The 16,672-nt window shown below is 53.2% G+C and overlaps 5 protein-coding genes across 5 annotated transcripts; 2 read left to right on the plus strand and 3 right to left on the minus strand.

Annotated features, from left to right (window-relative positions):
* The first annotated feature begins 1,436 nt into the window (after window positions 1-1,436).
* Window positions 1,437-2,433, plus strand: VE01_06804 (uncharacterized protein). Its single transcript, XM_018276243.2, has 2 exons — window positions 1,437-1,890; window positions 1,945-2,433. The coding sequence occupies exons 1-2, from the start codon at window positions 1,759-1,761 to the stop codon at window positions 2,428-2,430; spliced, it is 618 nt and encodes a 205-aa protein (XP_018129764.1). The 5' UTR covers window positions 1,437-1,758; the 3' UTR covers window positions 2,431-2,433.
* A 205-nt stretch (window positions 2,434-2,638) lies between these two features.
* VE01_06805 (uncharacterized protein) lies at window positions 2,639-7,316 on the minus strand. The gene has a single exon (XM_018276244.2). The coding sequence runs from the start codon at window positions 6,020-6,022 to the stop codon at window positions 3,404-3,406; it is 2,619 nt and encodes an 872-aa protein (XP_018129763.2). The 5' UTR covers window positions 6,023-7,316; the 3' UTR covers window positions 2,639-3,403.
* A 1,087-nt stretch (window positions 7,317-8,403) lies between these two features.
* On the minus strand, window positions 8,404-10,564 carry VE01_06806 (uncharacterized protein). Its single transcript, XM_018276245.2, has 2 exons — window positions 8,859-10,564; window positions 8,404-8,750 (listed from the first exon to the last, which is right to left on the minus strand). Exons 1-2 carry the CDS (start codon window positions 10,526-10,528, stop codon window positions 8,624-8,626), a joined length of 1,797 nt encoding a protein of 598 aa, XP_018129762.2. The 5' UTR covers window positions 10,529-10,564; the 3' UTR covers window positions 8,404-8,623.
* Window positions 10,525-13,931, plus strand: VE01_06807 (uncharacterized protein). Its single transcript, XM_059463832.1, has 4 exons — window positions 10,525-10,922; window positions 11,023-11,252; window positions 11,315-12,458; window positions 12,510-13,931. Exons 1-4 carry the CDS (start codon window positions 10,804-10,806, stop codon window positions 13,807-13,809), a joined length of 2,793 nt encoding a protein of 930 aa, XP_059319647.1. The 5' UTR covers window positions 10,525-10,803; the 3' UTR covers window positions 13,810-13,931.
* Window positions 13,932-14,157: 226 nt separating this feature from the next.
* IPK1 (Inositol-pentakisphosphate 2-kinase) lies at window positions 14,158-16,494 on the minus strand (the record flags this gene model as incomplete). Its single annotated transcript, XM_018276247.2, has 3 exons — window positions 15,751-16,494; window positions 15,266-15,541; window positions 14,158-14,999 (listed from the first exon to the last, which is right to left on the minus strand). Exons 1-3 carry the CDS (start codon window positions 15,926-15,928, stop codon window positions 14,158-14,160), a joined length of 1,296 nt encoding a protein of 431 aa, XP_018129756.1. The 5' UTR covers window positions 15,929-16,494.
* Window positions 16,495-16,672: the final 178 nt, after the last annotated feature.

Here is a 16,672-nt window from a genome sequence, read left to right on the forward strand (position 1 = left end):
GTGGCTTGAAAGTGGTAAGGCTGGTGTTGGTGTTAGTGGGTGTGGTTGGTGGTTAGTGGTTGGTGATGGGTGATGGGTGGTGGTTGAAGGGTCAAGTGGTGGAGAAAGTGCACTGTTGCTGCTAGATTACTAGATTACAGTTATGTACTGTACTGGAGTAGAGTACGAAGGTTTATGAGCTTGCAGGGTTCACGACACGACGCAGACCGTTGACTGTGATGCAGCTGGGTGGACTGCTGTACTGTACTATACAGTATAGATCGTCGGTGTAGAGTGCAGAGTATAGGGAGTACAGTATAGAGGTTATACCGGTATAGTTCTACGAATACCCTCGTTCTCGGTGGTGTTCGAGAACAGTATCTTATCTCGAGGATGTACTGTACACTTTGACGTGCTATCCATCGCAATACACACACTCACCACCAGCCAAAAGCACCACCGCCACTACCCGTTGTCAAACCTGCCAAAATTCCCACAAATTCCCACAATAACCCGTACCGCCCTCCCATCCCCTCCCTCCCATCCATCCTCCCCCTAAGAAACCACCGCAGCAAACCAAACAAGGATTCGTAACGCTTCGAACTGTAATTACCGTACGCCATGGTCCCCTAATCCTGTGGGGAAAAGGCGTGCAGCTACGACACACGCTATAGTTGTTTTGCCATGCTATAAGCGTCGTTTGGCTGCTTCGCATTAACAGTACCTCCCTACGTATGCCTATTTAACCAGGGGCCTCGCACTCCTCTAACTGGCCCATCAAACCATGAAACGACGGGCATAAACGACTAGAGTAAGAGTACATAAAGCCGCCTACTAGAGGAAAGTGTACATAAGCACTGTAAGTATCAGTTCGTGGGAATCGAATCCTAGCTTGCCACGGGCAGGTAAACTGCACTGCTGCATGTATAATTTCTTCCAGAATCCAAGGAAGGGTTGGTTGGTCTTCTATTACGGTCCTTCTACTGCATCTCATGCTCATGCAGAGTTTCGGCTTCATATGTCATGCATTGAGAAGGATTCAGGATCTCTTACAGAAGAAGGTTACTCGGCTTCTAATCTTGTAGAGAAGAATGGTATGAGTCTCTTAGGGAGGGGGAGGGGGATCTGATATTGGACGTCGAACCTGTACTATAAACACTTTCATCTATTAGACCTACTAAAGTATCTCATATCCCATATAACATATCCCACCACACCAGCTCACAAACACTCCCATCTCCTCCCCCTCTAAAAAACCCCTTCCTAGCAAAACAAATCACTCCCCCATCTCCTCCTATCCCCTTCCACCAAGCCAAAAATTCACTCCCCTCCTATCCCCACCCCTCAAAAATCCCCTCCAAACACTCCTAACCCCATCCGTCCCCAGTAAATTAACCTCAACCTCACATCACAACCAGAAACACACTACCCTCCCTCCATCCCAATGCAGTCTAGCGCCGTGACCTAAAACGAAACCAAATGCACCCCTACCCTACACGCTAAGGTTTAATCTCCCGAACCAGACTGGACTGTGCGCGAGGTGAGGTGAGGGAGGTGATGGTGTCAAGTTGTCAGCCTTGCGCGGGAGGCTGATCTTTACACGTTCGAGATCAGTTGCTCATCAACGTATCTGTGGTCGTGGGATATATGTGGTAGTATCGAAGTCGATATCGAACTGGGAAACGCAATACTTCGAATACTTAGAATACTTTGAATAGACCAGACCAGACCAGACCAGACCAGACCAGACCAGGGCAATCAACGCAAGGAAACGACATCATGGCCTCAACGACAACCACCACAACCACAGCGGGGACGACGGCGGATATAGACGCACTCTTGACGACTTATCTCGAGCTCTTGCATACGTACACCACGCTGCGGAGCAAGTTGACTGCGCTACAATCATCCGTACGTCCCCCCTCCTCTCTCCTCATTTCAAGAATACAAGCTAACGAGAAGAAGACATCCCTCTCCCTCGCCCGCGCGAACTTCAGTACACCACATCAGATGGGTTATACATCCGGCAGTAACTCCAAACTACGCGCTTCAGTGCGACTGCACGTCATTCCACCGGATGACGATGAAGCCAACGGCAGTGAGGAAGAGGGAGAGGGAGAGGCGGTGTTCACACTCCACGCCATCGACCCTGAACCCGCCTCGAAGAAGAAAGAGGGAGATGATACGGGTGATGAGGATGAGGAGCGTGGTGCAGACGACGAGGAGGGAGAGGATATAGATCCCACACCCTCAACAGTGAAAGGACCGCCGCCACTTCCACACATATTTGGCGTCCTAGCCCCGCCCTCCCTACGAGAAGCGCAGGCGTCGGCGATAGACGCGGTACAGATGATAGTCGAGCTGGCTGGTGTCAAGGTGAGGATGAGGGGTTTAGAAGTTGAGGTGCGTCGTGCGCGGAAACGGGCGCTCAGGGCTGAGAAAGGACGGTAGGGGTGGGGGGTTAGGAGGAGGGAGGGACTGAGGGGGAGGGTGTGGGAGGGAGGTGGGTGAGTGGGTGTAGGGTAGGGTAGGTAGCTACGATTAGATCACGATGAGCAGGATATACAAATACAGATATAAACACACACTTACACACTTACACACTTACAAAATCACACACAACAGACCAAACCACAACAGACCAAAAACGGAAGTAGTGCTCAAAAACCCAGGTATTCCATTATCCCCACTCCCAGACTATGCCACTAAATGTCCCTATGCCCTGACATCCCACGCCTATCTCATATTACATCTCCCCTCTCTCCCACTCCCTGGGGGTAGGTGTCGCTCTATTATATGGTATTATATCTCTCCCCTCTCTTCTCCTTCCATCTTCAGTCCATCCGTATCTCACCAGCTTCCATCCCCTCCCGTATCCAGCCCGTTTTCGTTCCTCTCGCGTCCCTTTCCAAATGAAACTAGGCTTCGATCCAAAAAAGACTAGCGATTAAAAAAGACCTAAGACCTAAAAAGCAGGGATGATATCACAACGCGCGCGCGACGCAGCAAAAAACAGTAAAGCAAATAGCGCCCGAGATTCCAACCGCGAAAAACAAGTAAGCACGAAAGCAATCGATGGACAACAAGAACAAAAAAAAGGTAGGCGTGCCCGTAAGGTAAGATGAGCAGCAGTGTGATAGGGTCAAAAATAACGACCCCAAAAAAAACAATAGTTTGCAAAAGGACAGCAACAAGCAGCAAAAAAAGTAGGATATTAAAACAGTAAAAACCAAAGTATACAAGCAAAGAAAGGTAAAAAAGTAAAAAAGATAGATTATCGATGTTGGTACAACGCTCGTCGCAACTCTCAGCCACTCCCTCTCCATCACCGTCAACCGTCACATCACATGGAGGTCAGAGCAGATGAAAGGCCGGACAACCACGCAGCCAGACGAAAAGGCACAACAGATCAAGCCAAAGCAGACTAAGAAGCCTCCTCAGCCCACCCATTCAACCCCCCCTCCTGGAGCGCAAGTCCATACCCCCCACCCCCACCCGCACCTCCCCCCACAACACCCATCCCCGCACTCATCCCCCCCGCATTACCAAACCCCAATCCCCCCATCCCGCTCACAAGTCCCGAGAAGGAAGATTGATACGCGTGGCCCCTGCCTGCGAAACCCTGCCCACCACCGCCGCCGTTGACGCCAAGGCCGTTAGAGGAGGTGGTTGACTGGTTCGAGGAGTCCTGCGCGAAGAATGGGAGAGATGCCGCTCTCGCGTGTTGGCTCCGCGCGTTGGAAGGGGCGAGGAGACCGCCTACAGTCGTTGAGCTTGAGGTAGGGGCTGCGTAGCCGTTGGAGATAGACGCAGAATGCTGATGTCCGCCATGCGAGTGTGTTTGGATTCCTAGTCCGTCTGCTTGCCCATTCTGGTTGTTGTTGTTCTCGCCACCATTATCCCCCCCTGCACCATTCCCATAAATCTGCTGCACAAGCGCCTGCTGTCTCTGCTGCTGATACGTCGCCTGCGCGCCCTCGAGGGACTGCTGATGCTGATGCTGCGCGTGCTGCGCCGCCTGCTGCTGGCTCATCTGATTGAGGTACATAGTCAACGGGTTATTGCTCCCCGCGTTCAGGACAGCGCTAGCGGTGTTGGCTTGGGCGGGCTGGAAGGAGGTAGTTGGGGCTTGGGAGTTTGTCGGGCTGGAGCCGTTTTGGGAGTTACTCTGGTGCCCTGCTGAGGCGGGGGAGTTGACGCCGTCTGCGCGGTTGGGCTGGGCCTGCTGCTGGGATTGCTGTTGGAGCTGGCGTGGTGGGTTTCCGCAGCGGTCTTTGCCGAAGTTGACTTTGAAGCGACGGTAATCCTCCTTTCCGCGGATGGCCTCGATGGCTTTGATAGCATTAGCGATATTGGTGAAGTTGACGAACGCGCACGATTTCTCGCGCAGCGTGTTGACGAGCTCAATCTCGCCGTACTCGGTGAAGTCCTGACGCAGACGGTCCTCGGTGAAGGACTCGTCGAGGTTGCCAACGTAGACGTTGCGCGAGGCGCCGCCGCTGACGGCGAGGGCGATGGCGGGGGGGAGGGCGCCGGAGTGCTTGCCCCACCCGATCTTGAGGCGGCGGTTGTGGATCATCAGGCCTTGGAGGTTGCTGAGGGCGTAGAAGGAGGCCGCAGAGGTGGGGTCGATGAAGGTCACGAAGCAGATGTGCTTGTCGGGGATGTAGCGGATGTGGTGTAGGAGGCCGCCACGGACGACATTGCAGATCTCTTCGATGGTGGTCTCAGGGTGGATGTTGCCGAGGTAGACGGTGCGGTTTCCGAGGTTGTTGATGCCGCCGGCGGTGGTGGCAACGGCGGCTGCTGCGACGGACTGCTGGGCTAGAGCGTTGGAGATCAGATCACGGTCCGCGCCGTTCAGGACATGGGCGTAACCAGGAGCAATACCAAGGTACTGCGCCGCGTTCTGCTGCTGGGTCTTGGACACATACGCGCAGCGGTCCTTACCGTAGTAGACCTTGCGAGGAGCCTGCCACTTCGGCTCCTGTGGGAGCTGAGAGACCGCCTTGATTGCATTTCCAATAGACAGGAAGTGAACGAATCCGATTGCCTTTTCACGGACAATCTTGACTGTATCGATGGGGCCGAACTTGCCCAGGTCCTCGCGCAGCTCATCCTCGGTAATGTCTTCCGACAGATTACCAAGGTAAACGTTTCGCGAGGCGCCGGACTGCTGCACGGCGAGTGCAACAGACGTCGGGACCTGGGACGGCTTGCCCCAGCCGATCTTGATGTCCTGTCCGCGGATAGCCAGTTTCTTCAAGATGGCATCCGAGTGGAAGTGAGTGGCAGAGGCACCATCCAAGAAGGAGATGAACGCGCAGTTCTTGTCTGGGAGGAGTCTGACGGACTCAATCTGTCCACTACGGACATGACCCAAAATCTCCTCAGCGGACGTCTCAGGGGGGATGTTGCCAAGATAGACAGTCCTGCTCGTTCCGGCCGCGATGCCCTGGGCCTGCTGCGGCGAAGTCGGCATCTGCATCTGCATTTGCATCTGTAGCTGCATCTGGTTCCCCAGAGCAGCGTATCCCTGAGTCGGAGACTGCGGGGCGTAGAACTGCGGAGCACCATAAGTCGACGGGGAAACTATGGCCTGGTAAAGTTGTGGTGACATCTGGCCCTGGATGGGGCTGGCCATGCCGTTTTGCTGCTGCTGCTGTCCATTATGCTGCTGGCTGAAGTTGGCAAAATTCTGGAACTGCGGGTTGGCAAATGCGGCCGGGGAGCCCGGTTGAAAGGGGCTTCCGAGGAGGAGCTGGGACGGCAGTAATGGGGTGAACTGCATGTCGAAGGCGGTCCCTGGTGTGGAGGCATCAGCCCCGTTCTGCCCTAGCGGTTGCGTGTTGATCGAAGGGATGTTCGCTGCACGGTTTGGATGCCTGTCGCCGTATCCGCCCATGGAGAACTGGTTCGAGCTGTAGGCGCCGTGGGAGAAGCCCGTCTCGGAGAGGGATGGTTTGGAGGCATGGCCGGGGAAGCGGGAGGCAGTCCTGGCGTTTGGGCCGTTCATGGCGCTGGTTGATGCTGTTTCCTGCATACCCAAAAGATGAGGTGGGAGGACAAAGTTGTCCCGCACCGGTGGTGATAATACAGCCGTGTTGAAGGATAAAGTGCCTTGTGAGGCACGAAAGTGTGTAGTAAAACTGATAGCTTCTGAAGAGAAGGTTGTAGATGGCCCAATATATGTTTAAGACAAGATCAATTCGAATTGAAAGATATTATAGCTTATAGCAGGGGCGTATAAAATGAGGTTGATATGAAGTATATAGCCCACGCGGAGGCAAAAAGGGGAGGTTTGTTTTCGATATGTTCGATGTTTGATTGCTTTCGAGCGAGATTGTATACAGGCGTCTCAGCGGACCATCGCACGAAGGGGGTTGTTTATCTTGGGGCGAGAGAGCGTAGCGTAGCGTTTCGCAGGGTTGAAGGTTTGAGCTTTCGGATAGATTTCGAAATCGGGATAGCTGCGAGCTAAACAAGCTGGTAGGCAAGAGGTATGTATGCAGCCGCGGATCTCTCCTTGCAGCAAAGAAAAAACGGTCTTCTAGAAGCTCAAAGGGCGAGAGAGAAAATCGACAGGTTCGGTGGAGCTCGGGATTTTTTTTGATCGCTGTGCTGTTGGTGTGGCTGCTGCAGGGGGCGTGTGTTAAGGAAAGGGACCTGTTTATTCGGGGAGCAGAAGAATAGGTGTAAAGGTATGCGTATTTTAACAAGGTGAACGAGATTGGAAGTAAGAAGCTGAAGCTGTTCAAAAAAATTAAAAAGGGCAAAGAACACGAAGAAGAGACACCAAAAGGAGTGGTGGTGTTTTTTGGGTATTGAAGGATGAAGGTTTGGAGATGGAGGTTTGGGGGAGGGAAGGGAAGGGAAAGAAGGGTAGGGGACAAAAAGGCAAAGGTGTGGCGGGAAGGGACCAACCAAAGAGTAGAATTGGGGAAAGAAATGAGCTTCTGGGAGGGAGAGAGAGAGGGACCTGGGGGGTGGATGGAGGGTGGAGGGAGGGGGTGGTGACTGGGATGTTCGTATCGGACGTATTGGGTAATTGGGGGCCCTGCATTTTCTCATGGGCGAGATTTGGGTGACAAGGAGATTTGAGATTAAATATGGGCGTAAATATAGAATTAATGACCGAGTTGGGGCTGAAGAAGGGTGGATAAGAGGCTGATCTGGAGGGAATATGGCTTAATGGAGTTAGAGGTTGGTGGAGATGGAGATGAGGAGTTCCATTTGATGATTTGATCTTGGATGTTGGAGCCAATGAGAGAGTTTTGCTGGGGGGTATTTCTTGTACTCTTCAAAGTAAAGCCAGAGGTGGTAAAAATGGTGGAAATGGTGGAAATGGTGGTAAGAGCACCCACCAGAGCAACTCTAGATGTCAAGGGGAATGCTAGCCTGATTGGGGGTTAGTGTGGTTTGGGAATACTACGGATCAGGGGTAGCGGGTTGCACAGTTGAGTTAGTTTGAGTTAGGGAGGGAGGACAGAAAGGGGATAGTGCAAGTAAGTACAAAGGTACATCAGGAGAAAAAGTGGTGAAGAGGGGTGTATGTATATAGGGAGGGTTGTATTGTATAGGAGTCAAAACACAGGGAGAGAAACAGGCAGGACAGGGAGAGGGCATACAAATACACACACAGACAGTATATTCTATATATCCTAGCCTCATTCTACCCATCTTAGGAGCACCAAAAAAAAAGGTCTCACCATTACAGCCACTACCAACAAGTCCCGATCGAACTCTACCTGCTAACTCACACCCTCCGGCCCATCATATGCAGCCTCACAGTCCATGCATCCCCATCGGCCCCAGTCTTTATGCACGCTGCAACTCTTACGCACAGCGCCGCAGATTAGGGTACAGGAGGAGACCAACGCTACGACTTACGGAGGGGACTACTAACTCTACTAACACTCCTAAGCATACTCTACCGACTAACCACTACCACCACTACTAACCATACTAACCATACTAACCATACTAACCATACTAACCCTCCTAACACTACTACTATACATAACAGACAAAACATCTACATCCATACCAACCAACCCCCCGCCCCTACCAAACACCCCAAGCCCCCCAGCAAGGGGTCTGAAACTGGCAGATTGCAAACGCCTAGAACCGATGAGACATCCGTATGGAGTAACACTGGGTGTGTAGTGTAACCTGCGGGCTGCCGGTCCCAGGGAGTAGTAGTGGTGCTGTTTTGCATGGATGGGATGGGATGGGGGTGGTGGCTAGGGGGACGGACTACATGCGGCTAGGGCGGGAGGCATGCAAGGAGGTTATTAAAAGTGTAAATTGCGAGAGAGGGTTTATCTTGCCGCTGGTGTGATCACGGGAGGAAGAGACCAGTAACCAGAAACTAATTCACACACAGAGATTCCAGCAGATCTCGTTGACTACTGTATAAGGGATCTTGATATTGTTGCTTAACATTCTTTCTATCTAATCAACTACTCATCACCCTGTCCCTCCCATCCACCCCCGATCACCACCACAGCATTCCATTGCACCGCCACCGCATCCAAACAATGCCACGGCTCATGCTAGCTAGCGGGACGAACGGGGACGTGGCCACAAAGAAAGCGCGACGACGCATAGACCGGGACACTCCTCCGAATGAACCCCAACTAAACTACGGCTTGCAACGCCCCATGAAGCGCGGGTACAAGCAGCACGTCCTCACAGAATGCTGGTTGCACACCCACGCGAGGAAGCGCTCTAGACCCAGTCCGTAGCCGCCGTGGGGGGAGGTGCCGTATCTGGGAGGGGGGTATGTATCAGCCGATTGCTCATTACTTTAATTTTACAGCTATGGTAGTCACGGGGGAGTAATTGAGGGGATATGTGGGGGTGCGTGGGAAACTCACTTGCGCTGGTCTGTGTACCAGTAGTACTCCTTTGGCGGGATGCCCTCGCGCTCATACGCGGCCATCAGTTCCTCGTAGCCTTCCATTCTCATTGAGCCGCCGACGATCTCTCCGACGCCGGGCATGAGGACGTCGACGCTCTCGGTGACACGCGGGTCGTTAGGGTCACGCTTCATGTAGAAAGCCTTGATAGCGGTAGGGAAGTGCGTGAGGAGGATAGGCAAGTTAATGATATCCGTCATCCTTCTTTCCGCAGCCTCCGCAATATCGTCGCCGAAGACGTGGGGGTTGCCCTCCTCGTTGAGAATAGGGGGATCTTGGGCGTTGAGCCAGTCAATGGCGTCAGAGTAGCGCATGCGCTTGAACGGGTGCGCGGGCGCCTTGAAGTCAGGGTTGAGCTCCTTGATGTATCCCGCGATCTCGGGGTCGGCGAGGATGGTCTCGATGACGGTGCCGATCATCAGCTCGATGTGATCGAGGAGGTCGTCGAACTCGATGAAGTCCAGCTCGGCCTCGACGTGGGCGTACTCGGCCAAGTGGCGACGGGTGAGGGATTTCTCGGCGCGGAAACTCTTCTCGATGCAGTAGACGTTGCCGAGGCTCTGGATGGCGGTCTCGAGGTAGAGTTGGGAGGACTGGGTGAGGTAGGCTTTCTCGTCGTAGTAGGGGAGCTCGAAGAGGGTGGAGCCGCCTTCGACTTGGGTCTGGACGAGGGCTGGGGGGCTGACTTTGGTGAATTTAAGGTCCTTGTAGGCTTTTGCGAAGGCCCATTCGACGGCGGAGCGGACTTTCATGACGGAGGAGGCGTTGTCGCCGCGGAGGACGAGGTGTCTGTTATCCAGCATCTGGGCGTCCCACATGTTCTTCTCTGAGGAAACCTTGTTGGTGATGGCATCGTCGCCGCTGGGCGCGGAGCCAATAACCTTGTAGTAGTCGACCTGGAGCTCACGGCCATCTGGAGCAGTGGCTCCGTCTGGAAGCTTGCGCATCTCACCGAACAGGGCAATCGAGGTGCCTTGGGCGAAGGTCAGAGCATCGTAGGTCTTGGTCAGGTCGCCGGTAAGGACACACTGCAGGTGACCGTAACCGTCGATCAGGGTTATAAATGTAGCCTGCTTCTGCTGTCTCAATCTGTGAATGCGTCCACAAATCTTGACACGTGCTCCCTTGACATCCCCCTCTCCCAGCTTGATATTCTTATCGCCGGTTGTAGTTCTCACAGCCTTTGGCAGCGACGCATCTTCCGTGAGGACGATCTTCTTCGCGTCCTCAAGGTTGTTGAGGCGTTGCTGCTCCTTCTCAGCCTCGGCAGCGGCGATCTGCTGCTGCTTAACCAACTTCTTCTTGTGCTGGTCGAGCGCATTCTGGGCCTTCTTCACGGCGCTCTTCGCCGGCTCCTTCCACGCCAATCGCTCAGATGGGTCACCATCCGCGCTCACGGCGCCCGTAACAGACGCGCGCTGGAGATATGACTTGTTCTCCGCGCCGCCGTGCTGGATGAATGCATAACCCAAAGATTTGTACGGCTTTGCCTCGGAGCCATCTGCGCCCTCCTCGTCCTTGCCAGCGTCCAAGTCAATGTAGATCGCGTTGGTAGAATCGGTCTGTGCGCTTCTGGTCGGCAGAATCTCCTCGATCTTGGCCTTGACGGCGTCGAGAGTCGAAGCCATCGTAGTCGCGGTGGGGGGGAAGTTGTGTTTATTTTTATTTCTTGTAACTCTCTTTCATCCCACAATGCCAGCGAGCCCTTTGGTGGGGGTTGTCCTCACCGCCTCTGAGTCACTAAGGGAGTCTGCCGTAAACGGATTAGCGCCTAATTAACACGGACGACGCGCTTTCCGTGCCGGCGGCCCAAGTCGCGACTTATGGAATTCTAGGCAGGCAGGCGGTCGGTCGCGAGGGAAGGTTTTAGAAGAGGGAATTCGAGTGCCTCTTTTTTTTTTCAATGAACAAAGCAATTGTTGTGTCTCCAAGACGACTTTTAATCTCTGCTGTCAACCTATCTAGTCGGCTTTTGGTTCTTAGGTCTTCCAGCACAATGCCTCCGAAACAGGCAACGCTTGGGTATGTAAAGCCTTCGCAGACTACGTTGGGGTGCGTGGAGAGCTATGAGCTGTCCAACTCCCCGGTTTTGGATATTGTTTCTGACGCTGCGGTTATACAGGAGGTTTTTTGGGGGTTCCAGTAGTGCGAATCCAGCTCCTCCGAAACAAACAACTCTCTCGTTTTCCTCGAAATCCACGAATGAATCCAAGGTCAAGACACCAGTGAAGAAAGAGGAGCTTGAGGATGAGGATACACCAAATGAGAACCGAACCCCTAAAAGTGATGAAGATGCTGTGAACGAGCAGCTGGCCTCGGAGTTGAAGGCTAGCCCTTCACCCAATGGCAAAGGTGCGTTTCCCCAACTCGGCTTGGCCATTATGGAGTGCAGGACCCCAATTAATTCAATTCAGACTCCAAGAAACGGATTAGAGACGAGGCTCTGGAAGATTTCAAGAGTGAAGCTGCAGCATCCGACGAATCAAAAAAGCTAAAGGAGGAACAAGAGGAGGAAGAGGATGAGGAACCCGTCTTGAAACGATCGCGTCGAAGCGGCCAGGAATCTACGGTGTCGAAGAACGCATCCGAAACCAAGCCAAATAAGAAAGATACTGCAGCAGCGAATAAGAAAGGCACGGGAAAGGCAGCTACTAAGGGTATCAAGAAGGAGATAGTCGAGATTGAAGACGATAAACCTCTCGCCAAGCCAGAGAGGAAAGCATCAGCCACCCCCGAAGCCAGCTCAGAAGTAGAGGAGGAGATTGAAGAAGATGAGGAGGATGAGAAGCCAGAATTGGCTGCGAAAACCCGAGAGAAGATACAAACAACCCTGAAGTCGAATAGCAAGGACCCATATCCAGACTGGAAACCGGGAGAGCCAGTACCATACGCAGCACTCTGCACGACCTTTTCGCTCATTGAGATGACGACGAAACGTTTAATCATTGCTGCGCATTGCTCTCTCTTCTTGCGTCAAGTCCTCCGCCTCACACCCGACGATCTCTTACCGACTGTTCTCCTCATGATCAACAAACTGGCGGCAGACTATGCTGGCATTGAGTTGGGTATTGGCGAGTCGCTCATAATGAAAGCTATCGGCGAAGCCACCGGCCGAAGTCTGGCAGTCATCAAGCAGGATCAAAAGGAGATCGGCGATTTAGGCCTGGTGGCTGTCAAGAGCAGGTCTAACCAGCCGACCATGTACAAACCCAAGCCGCTGACGGTCAGGGGTATTCACAAGTCTCTGTTGAATATTGCAGTGATGCAGGGCAATGGAGCACAGACCCGCAAAGTGGACGGTATCAAGAAACTGCTCTCTGCTGCTGATAGCGGAGGCGGTAAGGTCGATCTTGCAAAGGACAAGGGAGGCCCAAGTGAAGCCAAGTTCATCGTCAGGTTTCTGGAGGGTAAACTAAGACTCGGCCTGGCTGAGAAGACGGTCTTGGTATCGCTGGCTCAGGCCATGGTCTGCCACGAGACCGAGAGTAAAGGAAGAGATAAGGTGCCTTCTACGGATCAGTTGGCTAAGGGGGAGCAAGTCCTGAAAGCCGTGTACAGGTAAGTCAATTCTTCCCACGTGTAAGATCCAGACTCTAATCTATCAAATAGTGAACTCCCCAGTTACGATGTAATTATCCCAGCTATGCTCCAGCATGGCATCTTCAACCTCCGAGACAACTGCAAGCTCCAGCCAGGAGTACCTCTCAAACCCATGTTGGCAAAGCCAACCAAGGCCATTACAGAAGTCCTTGATCGATTCGAAGGCCAGACATTCACTTGCGAGTACAAATACGATGGCGAAAGAGCCCAGATTCATTACGTATCCAAAGACTCCGAGACAAAATACCAAAGCAGCGTTCCCGCAGCAGCCAAGGGAACAGCAGGTGGACTCGCAGCCATCTTCTCGCGCAACTCGGAGGACCTATCCAAGAAATACCCCGATATCTTAGAGAAGCTCGGCACGTGGGTCAAGCCGGAGACCAAGAGCTTCGTCCTCGACTGCGAAACCGTAGCCTGGGACACGGTAGAGAAGAAAGTGCTCCCCTTCCAGCAACTCATGACGCGCAAGAAGAAGGACGTCAAAACCGAAGACGTCAAAGTCAAAGTCTGCGTCTTCGCCTTCGACCTCCTCTTCCTCAACGGCGAAGCCGTCGTCGAAAAGCCCCTCCGGGAGCGCCGCTCCCTCCTGCACACCGCCTTCACCCCCGTCGAGGGCGAATTCGCCTTCGCCACCTCCATGAACGGCCAGGAAATCGACGACATCCAAACCTTCCTCGACGAGTCCGTCAAGGCCTCCTGCGAGGGCCTCATGGTCAAGATGCTCGACGGCGTCGAGTCCGGCTACGAGCCCAGCAAGCGCTCCCGCAACTGGCTCAAGATCAAGAAGGACTACCTCGCCGGCATCGGGGACTCGCTCGACCTCGTCGTCCTCGGCGCTTACCACGGAAAGGGGAAGCGAACCAGCGTGTATGGCGCGTTCTTGCTAGCCTGTTATAATCCCTCCACCGAGCGCTACGAAACAGTCTGCAACATCGGCACGGGCTTCAGCGAAGAGGTCCTCGAGACCCTGCACGCCCAACTCTCCGACACCGTCATCGATCGCCCCAAACCCTTCTACGAGCACAGCAAGGTCAACGCGCACCAACCCGACGTGTGGTTCGAGCCGCGCTATGTGTGGGAGGTGCGCACGGCGGACTTGACGCTCAGCCCGAAGTATCGCGCTGGGTATAAGGAGGGCATCGCCGGGGATGCGGAGAAGGGGGTTAGTTTGAGGTTTCCGAGGTTTATTAAGATTAGGGATGATAAGAAGGTTGATGAGGCGACGAGTAGTAGACAGATTGCGGAGATGTATAGGAGGCAGGAGAGTGTTAGTAAGGGGCCCGCGGCGGATGATGATTTTGAGTATTAGATACTCTTATACTGGGTTTGCGGTTCGTGGGTGGGCGAGCGTTGGAGTTTATGGGATGGGCGGGCGCGCTTTGCTTTGATTTGAAGGGGAAGGGGTGTGTATACATATGAGCGTGGCTTAACTAGGAAATATTTGCTTGTTTTAAATTCAAACGATATTTTCCACAAAAATCAAACCAAAAACGTGAAATCGCAGAATTATTGACACCAACCATATTATCAAGTCTAACTTTGTGTGTGTGAGTGAATGCAGATTATCGAATTATCAAATTATAATTACTAATTCCCTATTTCCCTATTTCCTTCCTTATCACCGAACGTTTTTACCAGCCAATGTATGCATATCCACTCATTGACCAATACACCCCCCCCTCTCCTTCCTCTCCTTCACCTCCTTCCCCCCCTTCAATCCCATCCCCTCTTTCTCCCTCACCCCATTCCCCTCCTTCTCCCCCTCCCCCTCCTCCTCCCCCCCTTGTCTACCCAACCAACACCCCTCCCGCCCACCACCCTCCGCTCCTTTCGTCCCCTGATACCAACCCCCCCCCAACACCCCCTCCACCCTCCCCCACTCCCCCACCTTCCCAAGACTCTTAACATCCAAATCCCCCAACCTGGCCCTCAGCACCCCTTCCCCATCAGGTACAACAAGAAAGACTGTGACGTCGCGGAGTGTCATGGCGATTTGTAGGCCTTTGAGAGAGGTGGATGAGGAGGGGGAGGAGGGGGAGGAGAGGAGGTGTGAGACGCCGTATGGGTCGCAGGTTGTTTGGATGTGGCGGAGGTGGCGGAGGAGGGGGGATGTTAGGGCCCAGGAGGTTAGGCGGCTGAGGGTGTGTAATTGTTCCGAGGTCGCGGCGGTGGGCGGTGTGTCGTTGTGGTTGGCATTGGGTACAACGTTTTGGGCAGCAGGTTTAGTACTCCCGTCCTCGACAACGCTACTGCCATTTTGGGTAATAGAGAGACTGGTGCTGTCAGTAGGAGCAGAAGCAGGTAACCCAAGCAACAACCCCGCAGCGCGTCGCACATCAGCAGGAGAGGAGGAAATCAGGTCCAGTGGACAGAAAGAGGGTTTTGAGATGCCTCGCTTGGCGTGGAGGGCGCAGGTGCGGCAGCGTTTTGAGCCGGGGGGGGCGGAGGGGGAGGGGGCGAGCCATTTGGGTTTGAATTGGATTAGGGTTGATGATGTTGCTGGGGGGGGTTGTTAGTTTTGTCTTTCGCTGTGTATATTAGACTGGGAGGGGGGAAGAGGGAGGAGAAAGGGGAGAGGGAGGAGAAAGGGGAGAGGGAGGAGAAAGGGGAGAGGGAGGAGAAAGGGGAGAGGGAGGAGAAAGGGGAGAGGGAGGAGAAAGGGGAGAGGGTGGGAGGGGGAGAAGGAGGAAGGGGCAAGGGAGAAGGGAGAAGGGGGAACTGGAGAAGGGGGAAGTGGAGAAAGGGAGAAGGAAAAGCAGACATACGAGGCGACATATCCGTAATAAGAAGCGCATGCGGATCATCCGCCAAATAAACCCCATGCCTCTGCCTCGGCCGCGGCGAATCTGCGGATGCCTCCTCGGCGGCTCGCAGAGCAGCGTTGAGAGTCTGGATTAGGTGCGATGAACCGAGGGAGACGAGACGGATGTCGATTAGGTCTTCAGCGGGGAAGAGCGGCGCGATGGAGGTGCGGAAGGCGATGTGGGCGTCGAGTGTGGGCGTGGTGGTGGGGAGGTCTTTGCGGAAGCGGAGGAGTTTGCCTGGTGGGGGGTGGTGTTAGGTTGTTGTTTGATTTGTGGGGGGAGGGGAAATTTGGGGGAGGTGAGGGGGGTAGTGGTGAGAGATGGGGGGTAATGGCTTCATTGTGTGAGCTCTGCCCAGGGGTGTAGGAAAGCTCCAGGACAAGGGCGTGGGATGCTCAAAAAGGGGAATCACGTGATAGTTCGACTGAATCTGAGAAAGAACATACCGTGCCAGGGATTAGTTGCTGTGTCCTCTCCTTTCTCCTGTATATCGCCATGTTGGGGCGTGTTACTCTGCGGAGGGACGTTTATAGAGTAAACCACGTTTGCAGCGCCCTCGCTCAGGTAGGTGGCCGAGATGTTGCTGGGTAGCTCCAGGATCGTGTCTGGTGGGAAGTCCATCATTCTGGGGTATGTGATATTAGAGATTAGAGATTTCTAGGTAGCAGAGGTGTATGCAGGTGGATGGGATGGGCTGCTGCGGCGATTAGGGATTGTTATATGCGTATATGGGGTGCTCCTTCCTCGCGGGCATGGGCGAGGTGGAGGAGTGTGGTGGCGGGATCGAGAGAAGGTGCAACGGTGACAAATCCATATATAGGGTAGGTATATAGAAGATATATATTTTGAAAGGGTAGTAGATAAGTGCGTTCAGTCGATGATTGCACAGTATATGTTGTACTTGGATAGGAATATAGAATGGAAGAAAGGTGTTATGTCTGGGGGAAGGAGCCGCTGACACGGAAGCCGCAGGGCATATGCATATAAAAATCGGTCCAGACCAATGTGAAAAAGGTATATATAGTGGCACTAACAAACCAGCGGCTATGACGGTCCTGCCGTTATTCTAGGTCTTGGAACGTCAAATAAATAGGAAATAATAGAAATAATATTTACTGTGGGTGTATATAAAATATATGTAAGTGTGTAAATATTAAATATTGACAATAGAGGTCTGTAGGTATTTTATTTTATTTTTAATTCCTTTTTGTCGTTATTTATGCAGGTCAAGCATTTAAACGCCTGACATTTCCTCTTAGTCAAATGCAGTGACACCAGTGGCGACCATTCCCGATTCTCGACCATCAGATGTTTTTGGTTGTTTGTTTGTTGTTTGTTGACATGTGTGGCTTACCTAATGCGGCCAAT

Source organism: Pseudogymnoascus verrucosus (genome assembly GCF_001662655.1).
Source record: "Pseudogymnoascus verrucosus strain UAMH 10579 unplaced genomic scaffold scaffold_26, whole genome shotgun sequence".
In the NCBI taxonomy this organism is placed as follows: Eukaryota; Fungi; Ascomycota; class Leotiomycetes; order Thelebolales; family Thelebolaceae; genus Pseudogymnoascus; species Pseudogymnoascus verrucosus.